At 35.4% G+C, this 24,998-nt stretch overlaps 1 protein-coding gene across 1 annotated transcript in view; it reads right to left on the reverse strand.

Moving 5' to 3' along the window:
- CRPPA (CDP-L-ribitol pyrophosphorylase A) overlaps positions 1-24,998 on the reverse strand; it is a 320,005-nt gene that overhangs the window by 128,481 nt on the left and 166,526 nt on the right. The window contains exons 7-8 of the mRNA XM_078441691.2: positions 20,144-20,236; positions 19,310-19,402 (exon numbers count right to left, since the gene is read on the reverse strand). Coding sequence (XP_078297817.2) covers positions 19,310-19,402; positions 20,144-20,236 — 186 coding nt within the window. The remainder of the gene's footprint in view (positions 1-19,309; positions 19,403-20,143; positions 20,237-24,998) is intronic.

Genomic DNA, 24,998 nt, shown 5'->3' on the forward strand with positions numbered 1-24,998 from the left:
TCCACCAGTTACTATGAGTTCCAGGAAAAAATTCAGTTGGTACAATAATGCAATCAAGTTTAATTTTAAAGACAGAGCAGGTTTATACAAATACAGCAGAGGGCTACAAAATGATCATGATAGCTCAAGAGAAATGTAAATGTTTTTGCCTTAATAAAACAAACTTACAGGGTGGACAGTCTTGCATCCATGGAAATGTAGCAAAACATTTCATTTAGGTTGAGTTCTGCAGATTTGCTTATAAGCTACATTAGGTAGATATTCTTTCATCTCCTTTTGAACTATTGACTCATTTGCTACATATAAATTATAGTAACAGTATTTCTCATTTAGGATGCCATTTCTAACAACTGTTTTTCATGCATATATAAAAAAAAGATAAGGATATCTTCCTACCCTCCACCCCCACATGCAAAGGAACATCTCATTTCATTTTCTTTTGACATAGCAAATTCACTCCTATAAACTAGTAAACTGCTTAAACATTTAACATATGGGTAGCTTCATGGCTTTGTGGGTGGGCAAGGTTTCTGGCAGAGTTTGGAAAATGCTCCTCTGTGCCTCATGTCTTCTACATTCAGTTCTACACATGCTTTATATTTGTCTAGTAACCATTTAATATATCCCTGGCCCCAGATGAATTCCAATCATTTTTTTTATATTTTAATATGTAATTTTTCATTTGTCTCTGAGGACAGGTACATTAATTAAAGGACAATAATTAATATCAAGCACAATATTCTTTACAACATCAGGAATGTTCCATAACCCCACATTTAACACTTCTGTCTCATTCCAGACCCCATGTTAACAGGAAGGCCTGAGAAGGGAGTCAGGAATTGTGGTACGAAGAGAAATAGAGTCTTTGTTTATTTGATTAAGAAGTCAATTTTTGAAGTTCAAGTACGTATCTAAATATACACTGCTTAATGCCCACCTAAGTGGAAGGAAGGACAATCAAAATCAAAGTTCTGGTAATTATCAATCAAGTTACAAAGAACTGGTAGGTGGACCAGAGGCTCTCTGAAACCACACAACAGATACTGTACAATTATCTACCTATAGGTACAGAAAAGTAAATTGTGGGAATTAGGCCCAGTATCTAGACAACATTACTTTCAAAATAATCATGGGGAGATCTAATAACAGACGAAACTGATTAATACTAAGCAGATCAGAGTAAGAGTTTATCTTAAGGATTAAAAAAAAAGGGAAAGTTTCATCTCACATCAACTATTTATGAACTACATGGATTCTATTAATGAAAATGAATAAACTATACCTTATTTTTTTAACTATACTTCTAAAAAGAAAAAGGAACAAGCTTTTACTGTTGAACCAGTTCATTTTGGAACAAGTTTAAATCAATGCTACCAAGAAATTCAATGGATAATTATGATGAATAGAAGCTAATTAAAAGTTATAAGCTATCATAAAAATTCAGAGCAAATGTTTAACAACTCATCTATAAATCTTAAAATACCAGCTAAACTATTAGGTTGAGAAATTATACCATGTAACCAAAGCAGTAAACAGCATTTTGCGTTAAAATATTAGCCATACAAAAGGTTTAAGTTTTTCTGTTGATTCAAAGAATTAAAAAATAAAGGAGTTTTATAATGTCAAGACAAATGTTATACTTGTATACCCATTTTGTTTAGATCCTTATGTAAACAATCAAAGAAGTAATGAAAACAGAACTTCACTTTTTAAACGCTTTATTTATTTTTGAGAGAGAGTGTGATCAGGGGAGGGGCAGAGGAAGAGGGAGACAGAGAATGCCAAGGAGGATCTGCGTTGCCACTGCAGAGCCTGATGTAGGGTTTGAACTCATGAACCGTGAGACCATGACTTGAGCCAAAATCAAGAGCTGAACACTTGGGGCGCCTGGGTGGCTCAGTCGGTTAAGCGTCCGACTTCAGCTCAGGTCACGATCTCGCGGTCTGTGGGTTCGAGCCCCGCATCAGGCTCTGGGCTGATGGCTCAGAGCCTGGAGCCTGCTTCCGATTCTGTGTCTCCCTCTCTCTTTGCCCCTCCCCCGTTCATTCTCTGTCTCTCTCTGTCTCAAAAATAAATAAACGTTAAAAAAAAAAAAAAAAAAAAAAGCTGAACACTTAACCAAATGAGAAAGTGAGACAGCCAGGTGCACAGGAACTTCACATTAAACAATCAGTGGGAAAACCTAATGTATCTTGAAAATATATATTTTTTTTCTTTTCAGATTTCACACGGTATTCTCCTAGAAGAACAGACTCGGCCACTGTTGCATTATGGCACAACTTCCTGAAGCATTACATACATATACAAGAGTATAGCAAACATTTCACCTTTGTACAATGTACTAATGGGCTGTACATATGGCTAGGACAAAAGAAGCCTGTGTGATATAAATACACCTAATTTGTTCATCATAAATCCTATTAATTTGGGGGGGTCATTAATTTATGTGTTTGAGTTATAAAAAGAATTTTCTTTCCTGACTAAATGTTATGTTACTAGTTAAAATCCTCCTCTGAACAAATTGCATCTGGAATATGCAAAACAATAGACAGTCTGACCTAAAACAGCCTGAGCTTTTTCTTATTTACATATAAAATATATTTCTGAAAATGGCGATGAATATCAATGTATGAAAATAAAATTCTTAAACTGAGAAAATTCCAGCTTCTGTTTCTGCCTACGAAAGAATAATATGGGCCAAATTTACCTTACCAGTTGAAACAGACAAAAGTATGCAAACCAAACAAAGAAATTTAAGACATGAGGCACCTACAACAAGGGACACCTCTTAGGAATGAGAAAAAATGAAATGAGCCTTAGATTTGCACCACCTACTCTTCCTTAAAACAGCTTCCAGGATCTGGCACACTGAAGGCAGAGGCAGATATTTGGGTTTCACAGCATGGGGAGACAAATGTGGGTAGAGTTCACAGGGCAAAGTACTGAAGAGCAAAGAGGTACAAGAAGGCTGGTGACTATCAGACTAACTCACACATACAGCAGAGTACTGATCCCTGCACGCATTTGAGAATTAAAAAATAAATAAATAAATAAGGTGACACTGGGCAAAAACCTATTGGAGAAGATAAGAACATTGCCTGATGAACCTCCAAGGTCAGGAATAATGGTGGTAACCATTAGCCAGAGTAGAAAACTTCATAATATAGGGCATTAGGTAGAGTACTGAAAAAGAGTCTTGCCTCCATTACAATGTTTAGACCTACATTAAACATACTAGCTTGACCTAAAAATCATAGAAGCAACGCTTAAAAGGATCAAACTGTTTCTAACTATATCCCCCCAAAAAAGAGTTCAAAAATATTCTAACAATTAAAAAAAAAATTCAGTAACCAGAGTCAGGTAAAATGCACAAAATCTAACAGCTAATCAAAATGTATCAAATGCCCAAAAAAGCAGAAAAACGTGGTCCATAAGGTGAAAAATCAATCAAAACCAACTCAGAAGTGACACATTTATTAGAATAAAAAAGGACATTAAAACAATTTTACGATTATGTTCCATTTGTTCACAAAGCTCTAGAAGAGAATGCATGGGTTAAGTAGAAAAAAGATGTAAAAGAGACCTGAACCTAAATTATAAAGATGAAAATATCATCATCTGAGATTTAAAAAATATACACTGGGAAATATTAACAGCAGATTAGACACTGCAAAAGATTCGTGAATTTAAATTATAGCAATAGCAACTACTCAAAATCAAACAGAAAAAAAGACTCAAAGGAAAAACAAACAGAGCAGTAGTGAGATAATGGATCAACTTCAAATAATCTGCTATACAGATAATTGGGTATTCCCAGAGAAGTATGGTAATGAACAGAAAAAAAATTATGGCTGAAAATTTTCCAAGTTAGATGAAAATTAAAAATTCACATAGCACACTTTAAATACACAGACACACACACACACACACACACACACACACACACAAGAGTCCAGGCATAAAAAGCAGCAGGACAATACCCGTAAGAAGGAAATAAATACTTCACTTGAAATGGAGTCAAACTAATACCAAAGTGCCAAGTAGCAGACTAGGATATTAAAAGTTACCATAACTGTTTCTCATATATTCAAAAGTAGAAAAGTAGAAGAGATAAAAAGGACACACACCAAATTTGCAGAAATGAAAACAGCAGTGCCTAAGATGAAAGACACACTGTATTTTTTAAAAATTCAGGCCTCTGCAAGTCTATATACATAGAATGGTGCAATGAGGTACATTCTCACAGCATATGTGTGCTCAGTTCAACAGAACGGCCAGCCAGAGGTAAGAAACATCTGCGTGACACATGCTCTCATCATGGTGTAAGAACAAACTGAGCAACACACATTAACGAGTGAAATATCACATTCTGCTCATATGTTGTCACCTTAACGTGTATTACAGGTGTGAAGGTATCTTTTGTTCAATTTTATATTTGTGAAAAGGACACAAGCTATTCACTTTCAGGCTTCTGGATTCATTTAATTTAGGAAGATTTTTTTAAGAAAAAATCCTTCTTCAATTGTTAATATTATAATTCTCTAGTAGATCAATCCGTGTATTACACAATCCAAATAAAATGCAGAAATAGACTAGGAAATGAAACCTCCAAATATAATCCATAATCATTGCTTTCAAACTTTAGTCCTCATCAAATAACCTAATATTTCTTATTAAATATATAAGTAAATGCTGTACATGTGAATTAAAAGATAAAATGAATGTTCACAAATATACTTTTTAAAAATTTCTCAATATAGTAGTTATCCACTTAGAATTTATTTTGAAACAGAAAAGTAAGCCTCCTCCAAAAATGTTGGAATATTACCCCTAAATTCAATTTGTAAGAGAAAAATAGATTTCCTCTTAGGAATGAGAAACACTTCAAAGGTTAATGCTATTATTTAGGGTAAATACATAAAGTAATTTAAGACATAAGTGGTCATTTATAGGCACAATAAGGTATTCTTCCTAACATGAAGCATAAGGATATGATTCACAAAATCTGAAAAGATAAATATGTTAGACAATTATAGTTGAAGGGAAACAAAATTTCTTCTTCTAAAAGGAATAATGGAAAAAATTTAACTGTACTAAGAAGGATAACATAAATCAAAATAGTATAACTTATTAAGTTTAAATTTATATAGTAAATAATACCCTCAGGTAGAAGTAATATTATTCTCAGTCGAACATGGCTATTACTGGAGGTGCAATTTCTATGTATTTCCTCGTACCTAGCCTCGTACCTCGCACCTTAATTTCTGCAAGTCACTACAAAGCGTCCATTTGTGGTAGGCAACACTGAAACAGGATGGAATAAGAGACATCATGACTAGGAATCCCAAGGCAAGTTCAAGTCAATAAGTCAATAAACATTTCTGAATGCCTACACATGCTTTGGTGGGAAAGGGGGAAAAACTCGGAGCATGGAGGGATTGAAGAACGACTCCAAGAAGAAATATTATCACTCACAAATAACAGTAAGAATCGGGCAAGAAAAACGGTGTCCAAGGTCAAAAAACTCAGAGGAGACACATATATACCAAGCAATAGGGTCAATGGGCTAAAAGTTCAGTATTACCAGAGGGCAAATTGTTTGGTGAGGAAGTAAGAGTCAAGACAATAAAATTAAGCAAGAACCAGACAAGGCCAAGGCTTTATCATATGACTAAGCTTTGTCCAGTAGGGGATGAAGAGCCTCTAGAAGGTTTTAATAAAGAGAGTAGCTCCTTATTAGCAATTAGCAAAATCTGTCATAGAAGCAATGGTGAGGTCAAACTGAAATAAGAGACTGTTGGGACAGCTCTTGGAGACAAGATGATAAATTCTTTCTTTTTTTTTTTTTTTTTTTTTTTTTGCTAACTTCATGAGCTTGAACATTCCTGCCAAAACTGAGAAGAATGATAAAGCCTAGAGATAAAAATGTAGGAACTGGCACATGAATGACACTTTGAATAGTGAGACTTGATGACCCAGAGAGTGTATGCCTATTACAGAAATTTCTAAGAGGTATTTTAGGTAAAGGTACCAAGTAATGGTGGCAGAAAGGTCATACAGGATTTAAAATCTGAGCCAAATCCAGGAGACTATAGTCTATGTGTCTAATCCAGACACATGCCTGTTTCTGTGAAATTTTACTGAAACACGGCCACACCCATTCTTTTACACTGGTCTATGGGTACTTTTGCACCAGAACAGCACAGCTGAACAGTTGTAACAAAGACCATATTGGCCCACAAAGCCTAAAGTATTTACGATCATTACAAGAAAAATTGGTCAACCCCTAATATAAAAAAATCTATCTCAGTCCAGGCACAGAAAATGACCTGAATTATCTATTATAAATTAAGAGCGTCCTATTGAGTGGTTTTTAAGATCCATTTCTCCTTTTACAATCTATTTCTCTCTTACTCAAAGAGGGCCAAGTATTAACATCCCTTAAAAAAAAAAAAAAAAAAAAAAAAAAAAAAAAAAAAAACATCATTTGAACCACAAGCGTTATTCTTGAAATGAGCATAATGGCATCTATGATCTTCAACTCTTGGGACCCCTGTGGGGATTAAATGGGATCATTTATATTAAAAGAAATGAATGGTGATTCATTATTTCAAAGCAGTGTCTGTTATTACTACTAGTAACATAATTATACTAATAATAAGTGTTAGTAGGCCACATTTGCAGGGGGAGAAGAGGGCCTGAGGATTATAAATGTAGAGGGAGTTCCATTTATTAGAAATGGGAAAAGCAAAAAACACAAGATCATAGCTATCACTGGTCTAGCAAAAAACTAGACATCAGTCATTACCCTGAACATATTAAATTAAAAAACTTAAATCTGTAGTTCTCTCTCCAAAGATGTAATACTCGGGTACAATACTCCAAATACTTAGAAGAAACATGCAGGTTAACTTTAACTAGTCCAGTCATTCCCAAATAACAATTTTCCAGCATTTAAGTATAAAGTTTAAAATCCCGTAAAACAAAACCTCTGTTGCCTGAAAATTTAATCACACTTTACAAAAGTATCACATACAAACCTATTGCAAATAGGGTTCAAGCCAAAGCATGTTTGCATAAAGAAGTTTTTTGCAGTGATTCCATCACCCTTCTACACTTTCAATAAAACAACACTTCAGGCTTTCCAGAAAACTGCAGAAGTAATCTATTTTTAGGTGGCAAAAAATTTTTATCCTAAAGGAACACTACTTAGGCATGATAATATTCTTACCATCTTGCTGCCTGCTAATGATTCAACCCATGAACAAGATTTTGATTTTTTTGTTTTCAGTTGCATTTTTCTTTGAATATGAAATGTTGCTACAGAAAATATTTCGTGAAACAACACGATTCATCAGACAAACTCTATGTAAGAGTCTGGGACACCTGGGTGGCTCAGTGAGTTAAGTGTCTAATTTCAGCTTGGGTCATGATCTCGCAGTCCGTGGGTTCAAGCCCCACATCAGGCTCTGTGCTGATAGCTCAGAGCCTGGAGCCTGCTTCAGATTCTGTGTCTCTCTCTGTCTCTGCCCCTCTGCTGCTTGTGCACTCTCTCAAAAGCAAACATTAAAAAAATAATAATAAACAAACCTCAAATACTAAGGAAGCTGTGGAGGAATGGAATTTCTCTCTCCAAGTTGGCTTTAGGATAAGAGATTCTGCACATAAACACACACAAAAATGAATAGAAAGCTTTTGACTATGGGTGAAATCTCTGTAAGTATCTCTGAGAACAAATGTGTGGTAATCATCTGCTGACTCAAACTTCATGAACCAAAAAGACTGTTCTCTAATGTCCGCTATCTTAATATTATTCACTCAGTTTCACAAGATACAAAACTTGAGATTTTACCTCTTCTCTCTCATTAAAGAAGCAAAAATCTGGGGCACCTGGGTGGTTCGGTCAGTTAAGCGTCTGACTTCAGCTCAGGTCATGATCTCACAGTTCATGGGTTCAAGCTCCACGATGGGCTTTGTGCTGACAGCTCAGAGCCTAGAGCCTGCTTCAGATTCTGTATCTCCCTCTCTCTGAACCTTCCCCACATGCACTCTGCTGGACTCTCTCTCTCTCTCTCTCAAAAACAAAACAAACATTAAAAAAATTAAAATGAGCACAAATTCTTAGTGCTTCTACTTCTTAAATATGCCTTGACTCCAGCAATTTCTGCCCGTTCACTCCAAAATGACCCTAGGAGCAGCCACCACCATTATTTCTGAGACAACTGTGATAGCCTCCTAACTACAAGAAATGCATCAAGGAAGCTCTCTGATCATTTTAATCTGTTCTCCATACTGTATCCAGAATTATAATGTAAAATGCAAATCTGATCATCCCATCCATTTCTACTGAGCAGTGCTGCTTCATAGAGTTCAAACTAAGAAAAGAGGCCCACCTTGACCTTTTCCTGCCTAATCCTCAACATTCCCCAGTGTGTGGTTCAGTCAGTCTCAGATCCACTGGCTCTTTCTAGTGGCCATGAAGAAATGCTATTCTCCCTGCTCCTCAAAGATGTGGACCTGTTCAGTCTCCCAAATTTCAGGTTCCTCTCACATTCTTAAGATCTCTCCCGATCTTCTATTCCAGGCTTATTTACCCCTTTTTCAAAGAGAACTAGTTACAACTTAACCTTGGAATGGTAAATAGAAGAGTAACCAAAATGCTATGAACTCCCAGCCACTGGATCACTTCCCAAGCTAACTCTGGCCACTCACTTAAGCATATGTTATTAAAAAATCTTCATCTTCAAAAGAAAATATATAAATAAAATTATTTCCTTACTTAACAAGATAAAATCATCTGAAATACTCTTCTAAAGATGCAGTTTAAAAAAAAACTAAATTATTAAATAGCATATGTGTATGTCAAAATGCTTGTCACGCAGATGTTCAACATATGTTCTATTTATTGACATTAAGTCATCAGTTAGGTAATAAAGAGAATGGGATAGTTCACTGTGAAGAGCAAAGTACATGGCGCCTAAAATGAGTTTAAAATGAATAGGTAGGGGCGCCTGGGTAGCTCAGTTAGTTAAGCATTCAGCCCTTTATTTCAGCTCTGGTCATGATCTCATGGTTCGTGGGATCCAGCCCCCTATCCGACTCTGCTCTGACAGCTCAGGGCCCGCTTGGAATTCTCTCTCTCTCTCTCTGCCCCTCCCCTGCTTGTTTGAGCGTGGACATGCTGCTTTCTTTCTGAAAATAAACTTTAATAAAATGAGTAGGTAAAAAGATGCACTGGTACTTTAACCATTCTCAGAAGGTAGGGCCTCGGATAGACATGAATGGATAGATTCTTTGAAGGGGTGGGATAGGAAGGAGACTCATCATGCAATATTACAATGGTTTTAAAGAGACCAAAAAAGAAAAAAAAAAGGAATGATTGAAAAAAGATTTAGACTTAACCTAATGAAAATTCTACCACAAAAAGAGAAAGATAATGGATACATGCAAGAGGAAGAATCAAACAATAACGCAGAAATCTTGAATGAGGCTTTGTTTCCGATTCTGTGTCTCCCTCTCTCTCTGCCCCTCCCCCGTTCATGCTCTGTCTCTTTCTGTCCCAAAAATAAATAAATGTTGAAAAAAAAAATTAAAAAAAAAAAAAAAAAAAAAAAAAAAAAAGAAGCAGTCTGTGAGTTCGAGCCCCGCGTCAGGCTCTGGGCTGATGGCTCAGAGCCTGGAGCCTGTTTCCGATTCTGTGTCTCCCTCTCTCTCTGCCCCTCCCCCGTTCATGCTCTGTCTCTTTCTGTCCCAAAAATAAATAAATGTTGAAAAAAAAATAAAAAAAAAAAAAAAAAGAAATCTTGAATGAGGCTTAAAGTATACACAATTCTCAAAAATGGTTCCTAACAGGAATACTATACCACCTGATTCAAAATTAACATGATTGTTATAATCTGAATTGCTCTATTATACCTGTACATAAAGCACATTCACAGTGGGTCATGCAACAGCAAAATGCCTTGACAGTATGCGTCTGGTATGAAAAATATCTTTAGAAAGAGACGTCACTTGAATTCCTACACGAGCATCCCACTCTGTGGCCAGATAAAGACTCTGAAGTAGAGGCACCAGGGTGGCTCAGTCTGATGTTAATCTGATGTTAATCCAACTCTTGACTTGGGCCTAGATCAAGACCTCATGTTTTCTGAGTTCAAGCCCCACATCAGGCTCCAAACTGACAGTGTGGCATTCTCTCTCTCCCCCCCCCCTTCTCTGCCCCTCCTCTGCTCTTTCTCTCTCAAAATAAATAAATAAAATTTAAAAAAAAAGACTCTGAAATACAACTGAGAGACATGAAAGTTAGTAAACACTTGTTATTTGTACACCTATCTACCCCTTGTACCTTGAACCTCAGTCTTGGGATAACATCCTCACCATACCAAAGAGTTCCTAAAACTTAAAAGAACAGTCAATTCTTTTATTTAACACCACCTTTATGACAACGTAATTTATTTTCTCCAAGAAGTAAAACCTTCTGAATAGTAAAATAAAAATATACCAAGCCTGACTTTAATCTATATAAGAAATCAACTTTATTTTTTTATTTATTTTTTTAATGTTTATTTATTTTTGAGACAGAGAGAGACAGAGCATGAACGGGGGAGGGTCAGAGAGAGAGGGAGACACAGAATCTGAAGCAGGCTCCAGGCTCTGAGCTGTTAGCACAGAGCCCGACGCGGGGCTCGAACTCACGGACTGTGAGATCATGACCTGAGCCGAAGTCAGACGCTTAACCGACTGAGCCACCCAGGCGCCCGAAGAAATCAACTTTAATCAATGTATATAACACATATAACATGTAATTGTCAAATAAATGATACTGAAAATATATTTGGTTCCATCTTTGTAAAGAAATAGCACAACACAATTGAGCTAAAGGCCATTTAAAATAGTGTCCTGTATTCAAAAAAAAAAAAAAAAAACAAAAAAAAAACTAGTAAAAGAAATCCTCAGGCACATTTTCTGATATGACAGTAAATAATCAAATCCATTGCTCAACGCCTTTTCTAAGCCTAAAATTAATGTAAGCTGCCTAACAAAAAAGGCTAGCTTCATTATTTGCCTCCTGTGCATTTCATGTTAAATTTTATAAACTGATTTACATGGAAAGTACTAGCAAATAAAATCATAAACAATTTTGTGCATCTGACCAAATTCAGTGAACTGCTTAAATTAGGAAAATAAATAGCAATTTCAAACCCTGTGCTTAATCAAGAAAAATTCATTCATTAAACTTATAAAAAGTATTCTGGAATTTATTATATTTGCATATTCCATTATAACATCACTCTATCTGAAAATAACCATAATTCATTACCAGAATGAATTAAAACTAGTATGTCCTATAAGAATAATTTCTCTCCACAGCGTCAGTTATGTGCCCGTCACAATTAATCCTAGGGAATTTTAATATCCCACAACAAAAACCTTCCAGTAACTATTTAGCCATAAGCAAAGATCTTCTAAAACTTAAAATAACAGACAATTCTTTCTATTCACCACCTCCTACAAGAATGACTTCATCATTCCTCACTTTTGTGTTAGATATGAATCCCTTCATGACTAAACTTTCAAAATGTTCTCAAGGAATTTAAAACCAGGATTGAGATTTTATTATTATTTTAGGCAGGAAATACTTCAGACTTAGTTTATTACCAGAAAACAAATGAAAACATTTGTAGAATTTGTAGAAATGATTACATTTCTGCCACATTTCTACAATGGCCATATACAGCCATGAAAGAGAACACGTTAGTGTACCTAAAGTAAAACATGAAAACATTCAGTATACAATAAGATCATAATTTTTTGAAGGAAAAACAAAAGGCTACAGAAGCAACGTGGTTGAGATTGGAATAGAAGAAGGATTTGTGCTAAGCCCATTGGTCCTTCTTTGACTATTAACCACATACACACACATGCGCACATAGAGAATATCCATTCAAAAATAAAGACAGATAAAGGGCGTGAAATATACACATTGTAAAAAGTAAACCCAGTATGATGGCAGTGAGAATTACAACAGCCAGCTCTCTTTTGTTTTTTAAGAACTTGTGACCTAAACACATATTTTGTCAGTCTATTAGTAATAGGGTTAACAGAAGGAAATGTATAGAATAAGTAGTTCAGTAAAAGATGACAAAGACATGTTTAGAATCTGGTAAGAAACTTAACAGGACCACAGATTTTTATAACTTAAATTCAATAAGGCCTCAAGTCAATACCTTGTGAAGCAAAGAAAGAAACCATTAGCACTTAAAAGAAGGCATCAGTATGTTCTTCCAATTGTCATTTGTTCTTTATTGGGAAAGAATATTAAATACATATATGTGTGTATGTATACTTTTAACCTTTTTCAATATTATTTAACACATCCATGAATGCATAAAAGTAACAAGTTTATATGATACAGTACACAGTGGATTGATTCTGTTCCTAGCTCTGCCATTGGTGAGCTGTGGAACCTTCTGGAAACAATTTACATTGCTGAGTTTCCCCAGATGTCACAGTATCAAGAGTCAATGGATGGTGGTTTTCTATTTTTTTTATTTGCTAACATGTTCAAATATTAAACATTTTGAAGTATTTTACAGACCATATATTCTGATCTGTTATGTCAATAAACTACTTCCAGGTAACTAGAACTAAATTAGGTACTTTTGAAGGTTTATTTGTATTTTTCAAAGCATTAAAATTCCATATGGTAATGTATGTTTTTTGCTAAATTCAGGAAAAGATTCCTAACACTCATAAAGCACCAATAAAATTATAGTCTACATAGTCAAAAATTAGAGTTTTTGTGCTATTATCCAGATGAATACTGTGAATTTATTTTGTAGTGGGGAAGTGGTAAAAATTTTCTCAAGTAAAAGAGTTTGCTTCATTTCTCAGTTTTGAACTTATGTTTTTTGCCAATTTTATTCTGCTTTTAAAAATTAAACATTTCATTGGTGTCTATTATATGAAACAGCTTTACTCATTGAAAAAGTAAGCTTTAAACAAGAATAAACTGTTCATTATATCATCTGATAATAGTAGGAACGGATGTTTTGCACAAAACTTGCCAGATCCAAATAAATGAGAACCTCTCTTTTGCTTTTTGCACCTGGGAAGGAATTTTTTAAAGTTTTACAATTAGTTTTACATAACCTTGGCTGGAAAACAACTAAGTTTTGCTTCCCAAAACTCTTATTCTCCACTGTTGGAAAAAAACAGTTCCCTGATCATTAATTACCAAGCAAAGAACTCAGTCTATAATTGAGATTCTTAGCACTTTTGCATCTTATTTAAGTAAAAGCCTATTTTTGGGGGGGGTGGGGGAATGATTTTCATAACAAATTTTATGAGTTCACCTTTTACTATTTGAATATATTTAATATATTACTTTATTTTTCTAAATATTTTTTCATAATTTAAATAATGGAAAAAAAACACAATCAAAGTAGAAAGTAAAGAAATGAACATGCCCCATGTTGCTAGCTATAATATCAGGTGATTCCAAAGAAAGTTTTCAGTTAATCCTCTTGAGAGTTGCAATCTGAAAAAGTTGCTAGCTGTGTACCCCCCACCCCCACCCGCACTGGAAACTACAAAGAAGAGAAGGCTAACAGTAATTTCAGTCAACTCAAGATAAAAACGGTTCCTTGATAATTTATGATACATTAAACAGCATCAGAAATCTCTTCTGAAAAGGGCTCTCAAAACATAACTCCTACACAATTTAACAAAAGAAAACACGGGCTTTTATGCTTATAAGGTTTTTCTTGATAAAAGACATATGAAAGAACGTACATTTTAAAAATTCCTTTGTGCCAATCAGTCTCTAAAATATATATATATATATATATATATATATATATATATATATATATAGACAGACATCTGGGTGGCTCAGTTGGTTAAGCGTCACACTTCAGCTCAGGTCATGATCTCGCAGTTCTTGAGTTCGAGCCCTGCGTCAGGCTCTGTGCTGACAGCTCAGAGCCTGGAGCCTGTTTCAGATTCTGTGTCTCCCTCTCTCTCTGCCCCTCCCCCACTTGCACTTTACCCCTCTCTCTCAAAAAATAAACAAGCATTAAAATTTCTTTAAATACGTATTTTTTTCTTTCAAGTTAGAAGAATTTTCCTAGTACAAGACATGCTTCTTATCTGATTACCTGTTTCTAAAGGCTCACAGTTAAAAGGCTACATAGGCTAACAAATGTCATCCTAACAGAGATGCAGACTCAATGAAAAACAAAACGCTCATAAATTGAGCCCACTCAACTACCTCTGCCTACTTTAATGCTGCATCTATGTAGGCCCAACAGTCAATAGTATCAGTCTGCATCTGGTCAAACCAATTTTAAAAATTCTAATGGTTTAATATGATTACAACAAAATTAAGTTACAACTATCAAAATTTGGGATTTTATTAAGTTGAACAAATTAACATTGGTAAACTCCATAAATTCTACTCAACACCACTGACAAATGAGAACTTGCCTAATTAAACCCTTAAAAAGAAATAAAATAAGAATTATGACCCCAAAGAGAATTTTGAACAAGATATTAAGATATTTTTACAAAATTAAAAATGTCCAAAAATATTTTTATAAAAATGACCACTTGAAATGAAGCATGTCATAGCATATTATCATGCAATGTTCACAAGACTAAGCAAAGATGCCTCTTCCAAACACTCTAATTTTTTAAACAGATAAAATTATTTTGATCATTATCTTAGTTATTTTAAGATAAAGTCCTAACTGTTTTTTCTACTTTTCATGGTGAAATTTTATTTCTTCTTCTAAGCAGATCTTAAGGCAGTAGCATCTTTCCTGTCAGTTTACCTGAGATCGCAAAAACCTCCTACAGTCAGTATTTCCTAACCCATTTCAGCTTCATAAAGGCAGAGAGAAGTTGATCTTCAGACAATCAACACCCTGAAATAAAATCTACTTTAGCTAAATACCTGTGTGTGGTGAATAAGCTTAGGAATTCCCTGAGCTTGCAATGATGGGTTAACAAGGCATAAAGAATTAGAAAGCCATAGGATGCTCACACCCAAGTTTGGGTAAAGAAGATTAGGGAAATACGTATAGATAGGGCAGGGAAAGGCCCCAGTATAGGATAAAGGTATATGAGGTAAACAATATTAGGTATTCAGGGCAGAAATGCCCCCCAACTTAGTACAACAACAGAAAGCTGCTTTCAAAAAAAAAAGGAAGGAAGGACCAAGTTAGGTAAACAGGTAAATAGGGCTATAGACAGCTGCAGGGCGAAGTAGCCCAGTGCAGGGGGAAGTTGCCCCAAGTGGAGTTGATTAGCAAAAGAAAGGTGCCCTGTTGACCCTGAGGTGTCTTGCTCTGTCTTTCTCATCCCCTAGACCAGTTTAGGTAAACACAGTTGGTGCCTCATGTCTGCTGTAAACAACCTTCCACCCACCGCCAGGATTTTGTTTTAACCCAAACCCCTAACACTGCATATCTTCAAAAACCCCTTTCCCTCACATCCATGAGTTAATGTTCACAGTTTCATTGTCTCTTTGTGCCCATCCATCACCATGTTTATAAGCCTTCTGATCCTAATTAAAATGGTGCAAGGACCTCTAATAGGGGCTCTTATCTTCTCCAGAACATTAGCCATCTCTAGCATTTTAATCCTGCGTCCCACTTTCTTGCTGGACGCAGAAGCAACTCCAGACCCAGAGTCTACAACACCTGTGTACCAAGAATCTAACACCATTAACCAGTCATTCCTTCAGTGCTTAGCTCCCTCCAAGGGATTAAAGTTTCAGATGAGGTTGAAGGTCCGATGTACCACTTAAATGACTACCAAATAACATTTAATAGCAAATTCCAAAATATTTTTCTACATCTCCTTGAAAATTTAAGACAATGTGAGTTTCACCAGCATGGCAGACCAGACACCAATTTCCAACACTTAAAACCTGATCAAGTGTTGGGGCACCTGGGTGGCTCAGACAGTTAAGCATCTCATCTTATTTTCAGCTCAGGTCATGATCTCATGGTTCCTGAGTTCAAGCCCCACATGGGGCTCTGTGTTGATAGTCTGAGCCTGCTGCGATTCTCTCTCTCTCCCTCTGCGCCCTTCCCCATCCTCTTGCTCTCTCTCAAAAATAAATTTAAAAAAAAATTTAAAACACAAACAAACAAAAACTGACCATTTATTACTTTTGCCAAACAACATGTCCCAGCTTAACGTCAGCCCCATTTCCTCTGAAAGTTTGCCCTTGTAGAGTGAATCATGGTAACATTGCAAATGACCACCTTAACTAGTCTCTCAGTTGAAAAAAATCCTAACACCTCATCAACCACAATTTTACTTTGCCACTGGGTGATTCCCAAGTCTTCCTCTCTTCAGATGGACTCAAATTGGAAGCTGATAAACCCTCACATAGGAAAAAAAGGACCACTGTACTACATTTCAGCCTAGACAAAATAGGGTTTTAAACATTTACAATACATGCATTCAATAACTACGGAATCACCTAATTCCAAAACAATAATGGATTTATTTTTCTATGACCCTGAAGTCATTTTAGATTTATTTTCTGGTGAATAAAACCTGCCTGTTCAGGGAAGGAAATAAGCAAATTCTTTGGCAACTCTTCTGAGATTTTAGAAATGTTTAAAAGCCTTATTTAAAAAAAAAAATAAAAAGACATAATTTAATCTTCTAGCAAAGTAATTCAGATAAAAGTAAAATACCCATACCATTCTAGACTGGTATGACCTGCCTATAGTAACATCTTTCCAGTTACATACATATGGATCTATATCTTCATGTGTACTCATACTTCTGTCTCCAGACACTACATGCATTGTTTTTTTTTTTTCTACTTACTCATGTATAACTTATGTCCCCAGATATTTAGACTCAAATTTAAGTTTTTATCTTATTCATTTTGCAACTAGAATGATATTTTCTACACAACTATTCATTTGGGGAATATTTGAATGAATCTGCCAAAGATTAAGTCATAGGAAAACTGAAATGGCCTTGTGGTCATTTGGGGAAAAGTACTATCAGAAAGAAATGGGATGAAGCCTTTATTGAATCATTTACAGGACAATTCAAAAATCCAGAAAAATTCACTTGCCTCTCAATCCAAGAACACAGCATTCTTTATTTTACCTTTCCAGTGATTTGGTCCATTCTAAGGATACAGACTCTAGATATGTTCTATTGACATTTTACTATTAAGTTTAATAATAACTTTCATATCCCTACACTGAGTCTACCTATTCACTGAGAAAATAATGGGTGAACAAACATTAATCATGCAGTAATAACAACTCTCCAATTTAAACATTTTCCAATGTTTATGGTATACAGATTTATAATAATACTATCCTCAAACTAGTTCTAGGAGACATTTACTCTCTAATTAGAGGACTATCCATCTTTTTCCTTGGTTTGATACAGAACACCAGGGAATCAAAAATAAATAAATAAATAAAATTCTAGCACTTACTGGGATACATAAAATAGAACTCAACAGAAATAAACAGAAAACTAAATTCAAATATTTATGGAAAAATACAAAAAAACAGGTTGACGTGCAATGAAAGAGAACAGTTAAAAACTGTGTGTGTATGTCCACGCACACACGTGTGTTTGTTGGTGAGAGGCAGAGGAAAAAGGTAGAAAGGAAATTCAAAGCTAAGGCAGATTCCCACCTGAGTCCCAGCCACAACTACTGCTGCTAAGAGAAATCAGCTTGTAGGAAACAAGTTTTTGTGATAGATCTGATACAGCACACGTAAGATGATAATGAAGTACTCAAACTGAAGTACCTAATAGAATGTTGAAAAATGTATGATTCAAACTCAGCATTCAGATTAGAGAGCAGTGGAAGTGAACTTTGAGTCATCTAATCTAAATGGGAAAGAAGAGGAGCTAAGCTATTAAAGCTTTTTTTTAAATTTATTTATTAAATGAAACACTACACGCCTCCCAAAGAGATACCAACTTCAGTTTGCATTTATGTATTCATTCATTCTTCTTAATCCTTACAATGATTTAAGAAGTAGGGTTATTAGCCTCATTTCTAAAATGAGGAAAGCAAATGTCAGGAAACTTAACCAAGGTGACCAAGGAACTGAGAAATTCCGAGTTTAAAGCCATTTGCTCCCTTCATAATGCTGTATACACTTTAGAGTATTATTTGGGGACATGGAGAGAAGGAGATTTCTAAGTAACTTAACACAAAGGGAGGAATAGAGGGCTATACATAGGACTTTTAACCTAACTGTACCCTACAGAGCCTTAGAGCCTTCCAGCATTAAGTAAATTTCATGTTTCCCACAACACCCCCCAATGGAAGGCACTGATACTTCTGTTAAAATCAGTCACTTGTGGAACTTGATTTTCCATAATCAGCAGGATCCATGGAACTTACCATTAGAATATAGGCCCACATACAATAGGACAGTAAAACCAGTCTTCCCCAGTTGCTAATTTGGATGTATTTGCCATGCTAGAGTTAAATTCATTTGTATTACAAATTTTCTTTTTGTATTAATGATCTTACCTACCATGAACTACATTCTAAATTCCCACTCTATTGGGATGGGCCCAAGATTAGAAACTTGGCAATTGTTAAGCAAATGATTGGAGAATGTCACATTTAGAACCCATTCCCACAGTAAAATATCACAGACTACACTCTACTCAGCTAGTCTCTGATTTTATTCCTTCCTGGTTGTGTTGAGATCTCCCTCTTTTGTACAGTTTAATAGACCAATCAAAAAAACGCTGTATTAAACATGTACTTGTAGTCTTTCACAGGAAAGACCTTCCCAAAATTTTCATGGGCCACCTCCAAGGAATTCTCTTTCATCTGTTTCTCCTTCTACTTTGCTGTCCAAGTGACAGAGAAGATGATACAACCTAAGAGACAATTTACTTCCACATGCTATTTTCCCTCTTTTTTTTTTTTTAACCTCGGTATTTTTTCTCCAATGGTATTTTGCTAACATGCTAATAAGCTCTTTCATATTCTCCAAACAGCTAGTGAATTCAGCAGTATACTTTGCAATTTAATGAAGAAAAAGAAATAAAACTGGTTGCTAGATTAATTTTTTGCCTAAACTTGTCAATTCAAACAAATAACTACAGTAATAAGGGAACAAAGTCATAGAAGTCATAACAAGAGAGAAACCTCGGGAATCCGTAAAAGGAGTTTCTTCTGGGTTTGGGTAAATTTCCTCAATTGGATGAAATTTTGTTAAAAAGAAAAACTTAATCCCAAGGAAGGAAGCCTAAGGATGAGGAGTTAAATCTGAATTAAATCACTTACTGAAATAACAACAACAGGATATAAAATGGAAAGATTACTCTCTTCCAGCATATCCACTAACTTCCGGATTTCCTCAAAATCAGAGGTCATAACCTGAAAGACCAGAAAATAAAAGGAAGTGAAAAGAAGTTCTTAAACGATTTAAAAGTTAATTCAAGAATTAAAAGTTAATGAAGGAGGGGCGCCTGGGTGGTTCAGTCGGTTAAGTGGCTGACTTCAGCTCCGGTCACTATCTCGCCAGTCCGTGAGTCCGAGCACCGCGTCGGGCTCTGTGCTGACCGCTTGGAGCCTAGAGCCTGTTTCAGATTCTGTGTCTCCCTCTCTCTGACCCTCCCCCATTCATGCTCTGTCTCTCTCTGTCTCAAAAATAAATAAACATTAAAAAAAAATAAAAAAAAAAATAAAAAAAAGTTAATGAAGGAAAAAATATGGAGCTTTTACATACACATCCAAAATATTTATCAAGCTTAATTTTCACTTTTTGAAAATTTGAAAAATTTTTGAACAACTTTCAAGGATACCCATACGGTCATATCTATTAAAATTTGAATTCTTCATTAATTCAAACCTGCGTCATCTTATCTGCTTCATACCAAATAACTGAAAATGGCATCTACAGAAATATCACCTTCTTCTCATTATGGGAATTAACTTGTGAGAAAATATTTTTTTTATTTCAAAAATTAAAAAATACAACTTCCAAATATATACTGAATAACACAGCTCATCACAAAAACTTAAATTCAAAGAATTAAAAATCAAGAAATAATTATCTTGCACATTACATTTACACAGATCATCAAAGGCTTTGAACCATTTAAGGTCACTACTTACATTCACGCAAATGTAACTGTAGCACTGCTCTGACATGATTTGATCAAGATCTCTGCCAGTGTGACACGGAAGTCGAGACGTGACTTTTACATGCTAGGAGAATAAATAATTAAGAAAGAGCAGTTTATAAACTAGATAGACCAAATCAGAACCTAAACTAATGTCACAAATGAGCATAAAATTTCAACAGACACAAAAAGCCAAAGACCATAAAAGTCAAAATAATTCAGGCTAAAGTTTATGAAGCTTCCAAGAAAAAGACATCTGAACTACTCCATGACTGATGCATATTATTTTGGTGAACAGAGATACAGATAAAGGAAATAGTTTCAAATAAGTAAAGGTACAGGATATATGCAGGGACAGGCAGTACCTGTTTTTTTCTTATACAAATCAGAAAATTCTGGATTATAATCAAATGGTTGGTTAGATGGGAGTTGTTGGATGATTCTGCAAACATGTTAAATTCTACAGTTAGATAGATTCTGCCAAACCTGGAATGACTAGAAGCAGGAAAAGCATTAAGAAATTATTAGTGAGGGAGGAGTCAACATGGTGGACACAGCACTATCAATAGCCAAAGTATGGAAAGAGCCCAAATGTCCATCAATGATAAATGGATAAAAAAGCTGAAACACATACCTACATATACACAATGCAATACTACTTGGCAATGAGAAAGAATGAAATCTTGCCATTTGCAGCCACATGGATGGAATTGGACGGTATTATGCTAAGTGAAGTAAGTCAGTCAGAGAAAGACAGATATTGTATGTTTTCACTGATAAGAATTTGTGAAACTTAACAGAAGACCATGGGGGGAAAAACAGTTTTAAACAAAACAAACCATAAGAGACTCTTAAATACAGAGAACAAACTGAGGGTTGATGGGGTGGGGGAGAGGGGAAGTGGGTGACAGGCACTGAGGAGGACACTCGTTGGGATGAGCACTGGGTGTTGTATGTAAGCAATGAATCATGGCAATCTATCCTGAAGCCAAGAGCACCCTGTATACACTGTATGTTAGGTAACTTGACCATAAATTATATTTAAAAAATTATTATAATAATCTGAGAGAGAAATAAGACTTGAACTAGGACAATGATAATAAAACAAGAGATGAAGAGATTATTACTAGAGGTGGTCCCAGACTAGATTTAGAATAGCACATATAATACAAAAATTCTCCTAATGAGACTTTTATTCCATAAACTCAATATTCTAATTAACTTCCATTGTTTCCCTCTAATATCAATAAGAACAAAAACTTAATTATTAAACAAGAGGCCTTTTATGTATGTTATTTTAATTCCCCAGAAAGCTACATTTCAATGGTTAATACTGGCATTACATTTACAATGCTTTACAATTTATGATTCTAAAACAGTAGGCCAGTCCCTTAGTAAAACATTAAACCGTGTACTTCCAAAAACATTACATAGTAAGTAGGATTCATCTTAGTTCTATGTAATTTTGACAGAATATTAGAGAAGGGGAAGTAAATGTTTTGAAGTCTTAGCACTGCTACGAATTAATTGGCTTGCAAATTTCAAGACTTTTCTTTCATTTTAAAATTCTTATTGAGTACCAAGTTCGAGACAACATTAAAAAAATTAACAAAATAGTTCCATTTGCACCAGCCATATACCGATAGTTAAACAGAGAAGAAATTATTGGCTTTCACTGTGCAACATTAAGTTTGTTCAAGGAATCACATCTTCTAGATATTACAAGGAGATAATTTTCCAGGGATGTCTTATATACCCAAACATTTTCAAAGACATTAATAGCTAACGCACTCCAGATGGACTTTTCAAAGATGTCTGCATAACAGGCAGATTTGCAAAGATAGGGATGTCTCTTCCTGGAGTATATTTGTGCATATTCCAAAAAATAAAGGTAGCCTCCTCTCTCTCCCTGGGGCAGATCCGCTTGACATTCCAGAGGAGTAAAGACAACGTCTCTTTTTTTTGCCCATGGTCCCTAAACAAATTAAGTGCTTCCCAACATCAACATCTTTAATTTACCTCAACTAGAACAGCACCTAGTGGTTAACAGCATTCCCCTGTAGGAATTGCAATGTAGACCATCAGTGCAATGCTATATTCTCCTTAATGCTACTGCTGTTAACAGTCTTTCCTCTGACCACAGAGTTAAGGTCTTATGCCAGTATTTAAGATATTAGTGTGAACAGGGGCGCCTGGGTGGCTCAGTCGGTTAAGCATCCGACTTCGGCTCAGGTCATGATCTCACGGTCCGTGAGTTCGAGCCCCGCATTGGGCTCTGTGCTGACAGCTCAGAGCCTGGAGCCTGTTTCGGATTCTGTGTCTCCCTCTCTCTCTGACCCTCCCCTGTTCACGCTCTGCCTCTGTCCTAAAAATAAACGTTAAAAAAAAAATTAAAAAAAAAAAGATATTAGTGTGAATATCTGCATACAAGTACTATAAAATTCCTTAGATCCTGCCAAGTTTGACTTAACAGATATGAAATAAAACAATCACATCATGAGATAGTAACTTCAACAAATGTGAAATGTGAATTTTACAAAATGATTTCATTTAAAATTTTCTTTTGCATATACATAAATGAGGTCTAGGATGAGAACACGAGAGACTGATTTAACTTTTGAAGTACTGAAATGGATAAAATTCTTAAGGAAAGGATATGGGGTCCTTGTGCACAGAAACACGAATGTTCTTCCCACTAGCAAATACTTGATATATAGGTATTTTAAATGTAAAACAGTTTCAAGACAGGGAGGGGGACAAAACATAAGAGACTCTTAAATATGGAGAACAAACAGAGGATTACTGAAAGGGTTGTGGGAGGGGGGGATGGGCTAAATGGGTAAGTGGCATTAAGGAAATCTACCCCTGAAATCATTGTGGCACTATATGCTAACTAACTCTGATATAAATTTAAAAAAAAAAAAAATAGTTTAAAAAAAGTCTTGTTTCAAGAAAAATGGTGTATTGTTCTTAAAACCAACTACTTGAAAAAGGTAAAAAAAAAAAAAAAAAAAAAAAATCCAAAAATACCACTACCTAGTAACAATTACCCTGAACATTAGCTAAATATCATTCCAACAATACTTTATTAATTCTATTAATATATGCAGTAAGATTGTAGGACAAAAGGATGAAGAAACAAAAGCAATATGGCACTCAAATCAGATAACACGAAGGTCTTTTTTTAGCTCGTTAGGAAAGAAAATTCAGTAGAGTAAAACTGAAGCAAATGCTGCTAAATCTCAGGTAATTTTTCACTTTCAGAGCCCTAAACTTCTAAACGTTAGGAAGAGGTAGTATGGATAGGATTAAAATACTGGATTTTTAATGGCAATGCATTTTATTTGTCGGCATTAGCTGTCCTCCTTCTATGAAAGAAATAGCACATTTTAGCTTCCACCTAGAGCCTAGTTCTGGTAATCATGTGATTTTTACCCATTTAATAAGATTAAATTCACATCCTATTCTAACACCATAAAACCCACAACCTAGACTTATCTACGCTCAAAAGCATTGACTTTTTAAATTTTGTTTAATATTTATTTATTTTTGAGACACAGAGTGCAAGTGGGGGAGGGGCAGAGAGGGAGACACAGAATCTGAAGCAGGCTCCCGGCTGGCAGCACAGAGCCCGACAGTGGAGCTCGAACCCACAAACCGTGAGATCATGACCTGAGCCAAAGTCAGAGGCCCAAATGAGTGAGCCACTCAGGTGCCCCCCAAATCATTGACCTTTTAAACAAAATTTCTCCATTTTTAAGCTCTTCATTTTAATTCCCTTCTTTATTTGATAAACTTTATCTGCAAGTAGTTTCTTTAGTTGGTTTTCCTTTTTTTTTTTTTTTTTTTTTTTTTTTTTTTTTTTTTTTTTTTTTTTTTTTTTTTTACAAAAGCCTCAACATCTTTATGTTCCTTGAGTTTTGCTTTTACATTCAAAGAACCTATTACCCGGGAATCAAAGTTGGGTTCGCTTTTCTCTCACAGATTTGTAGTCACTGTTCCACAATCTCCAAGAATTATATATTTATCCTAAAGCTTATAATCCATCTGTCAGTCACCTACTCTCCATTCATTATGTCACCGGGTAGATTCAACATCAGTAGTTCTAATATGAAATACAGTAGACATTATATTTGGTTTTCCTCCTATTGTTTTTTGACTGAAAATTTGGCTGGTGGTCCCATTCTTGGATTCTATATGCATTCCCTCTGAAGTTCACAGACACTGTTTCCTTTTATTTGGATAGTGAATATTGTGGAGACGCAAGAGGTCAGGCAGAGTATCCTTTTTTCCTTTAACTTTAGATTTTATTTTCTTACACCTAGGTCCCTATGTGAAGAATTCTTTATGAGGAAATTCAAAATCCTAATCAGAATCAACATGTGTTTAACTGTCAATTTTTATACCTCAGTTTTTCCCAAGTATGCCTGTTAGGTCTTACAGCATCAGTTAGTCATTTCAAGAAAATTCTCTTCAAGCTTCCCCAAGCAGCATTATCCTATGCTGAATGCCTTTATCATCATTCACATCTATTCTCTTTTAGTTATCTTTTACTTAGAACACACTCTAATTATTTCAAGTTTCCCACTATTATAATAATCTGACATCAGCTGTCGTCTATTTTTAATCCATTATTTTTGTTTTAATATTGATTCTTTGAGAGAGAGACAGACAGACAGACAGACAGAGCATGAGCGGGGGAGGGGCAAAAAGAGAGGGAGACACAGAAACTGAAGCAGGGTCTAGTCTCTGATGTGTTAGTACAGAGCCCCACACAGGGCTCAACCCCACGGACCCCAAGATCATGACCTGAGGCAAAGTTGGACTGCCAACCAACTGAGCCACTC

This window comes from Panthera onca, chromosome A2 (assembly GCF_046562875.1).
Source record: "Panthera onca isolate mPanOnc1 chromosome A2, mPanOnc1 haplotype 2, whole genome shotgun sequence".
Taxonomy (NCBI): Eukaryota; Metazoa; Chordata; class Mammalia; order Carnivora; family Felidae; genus Panthera; species Panthera onca.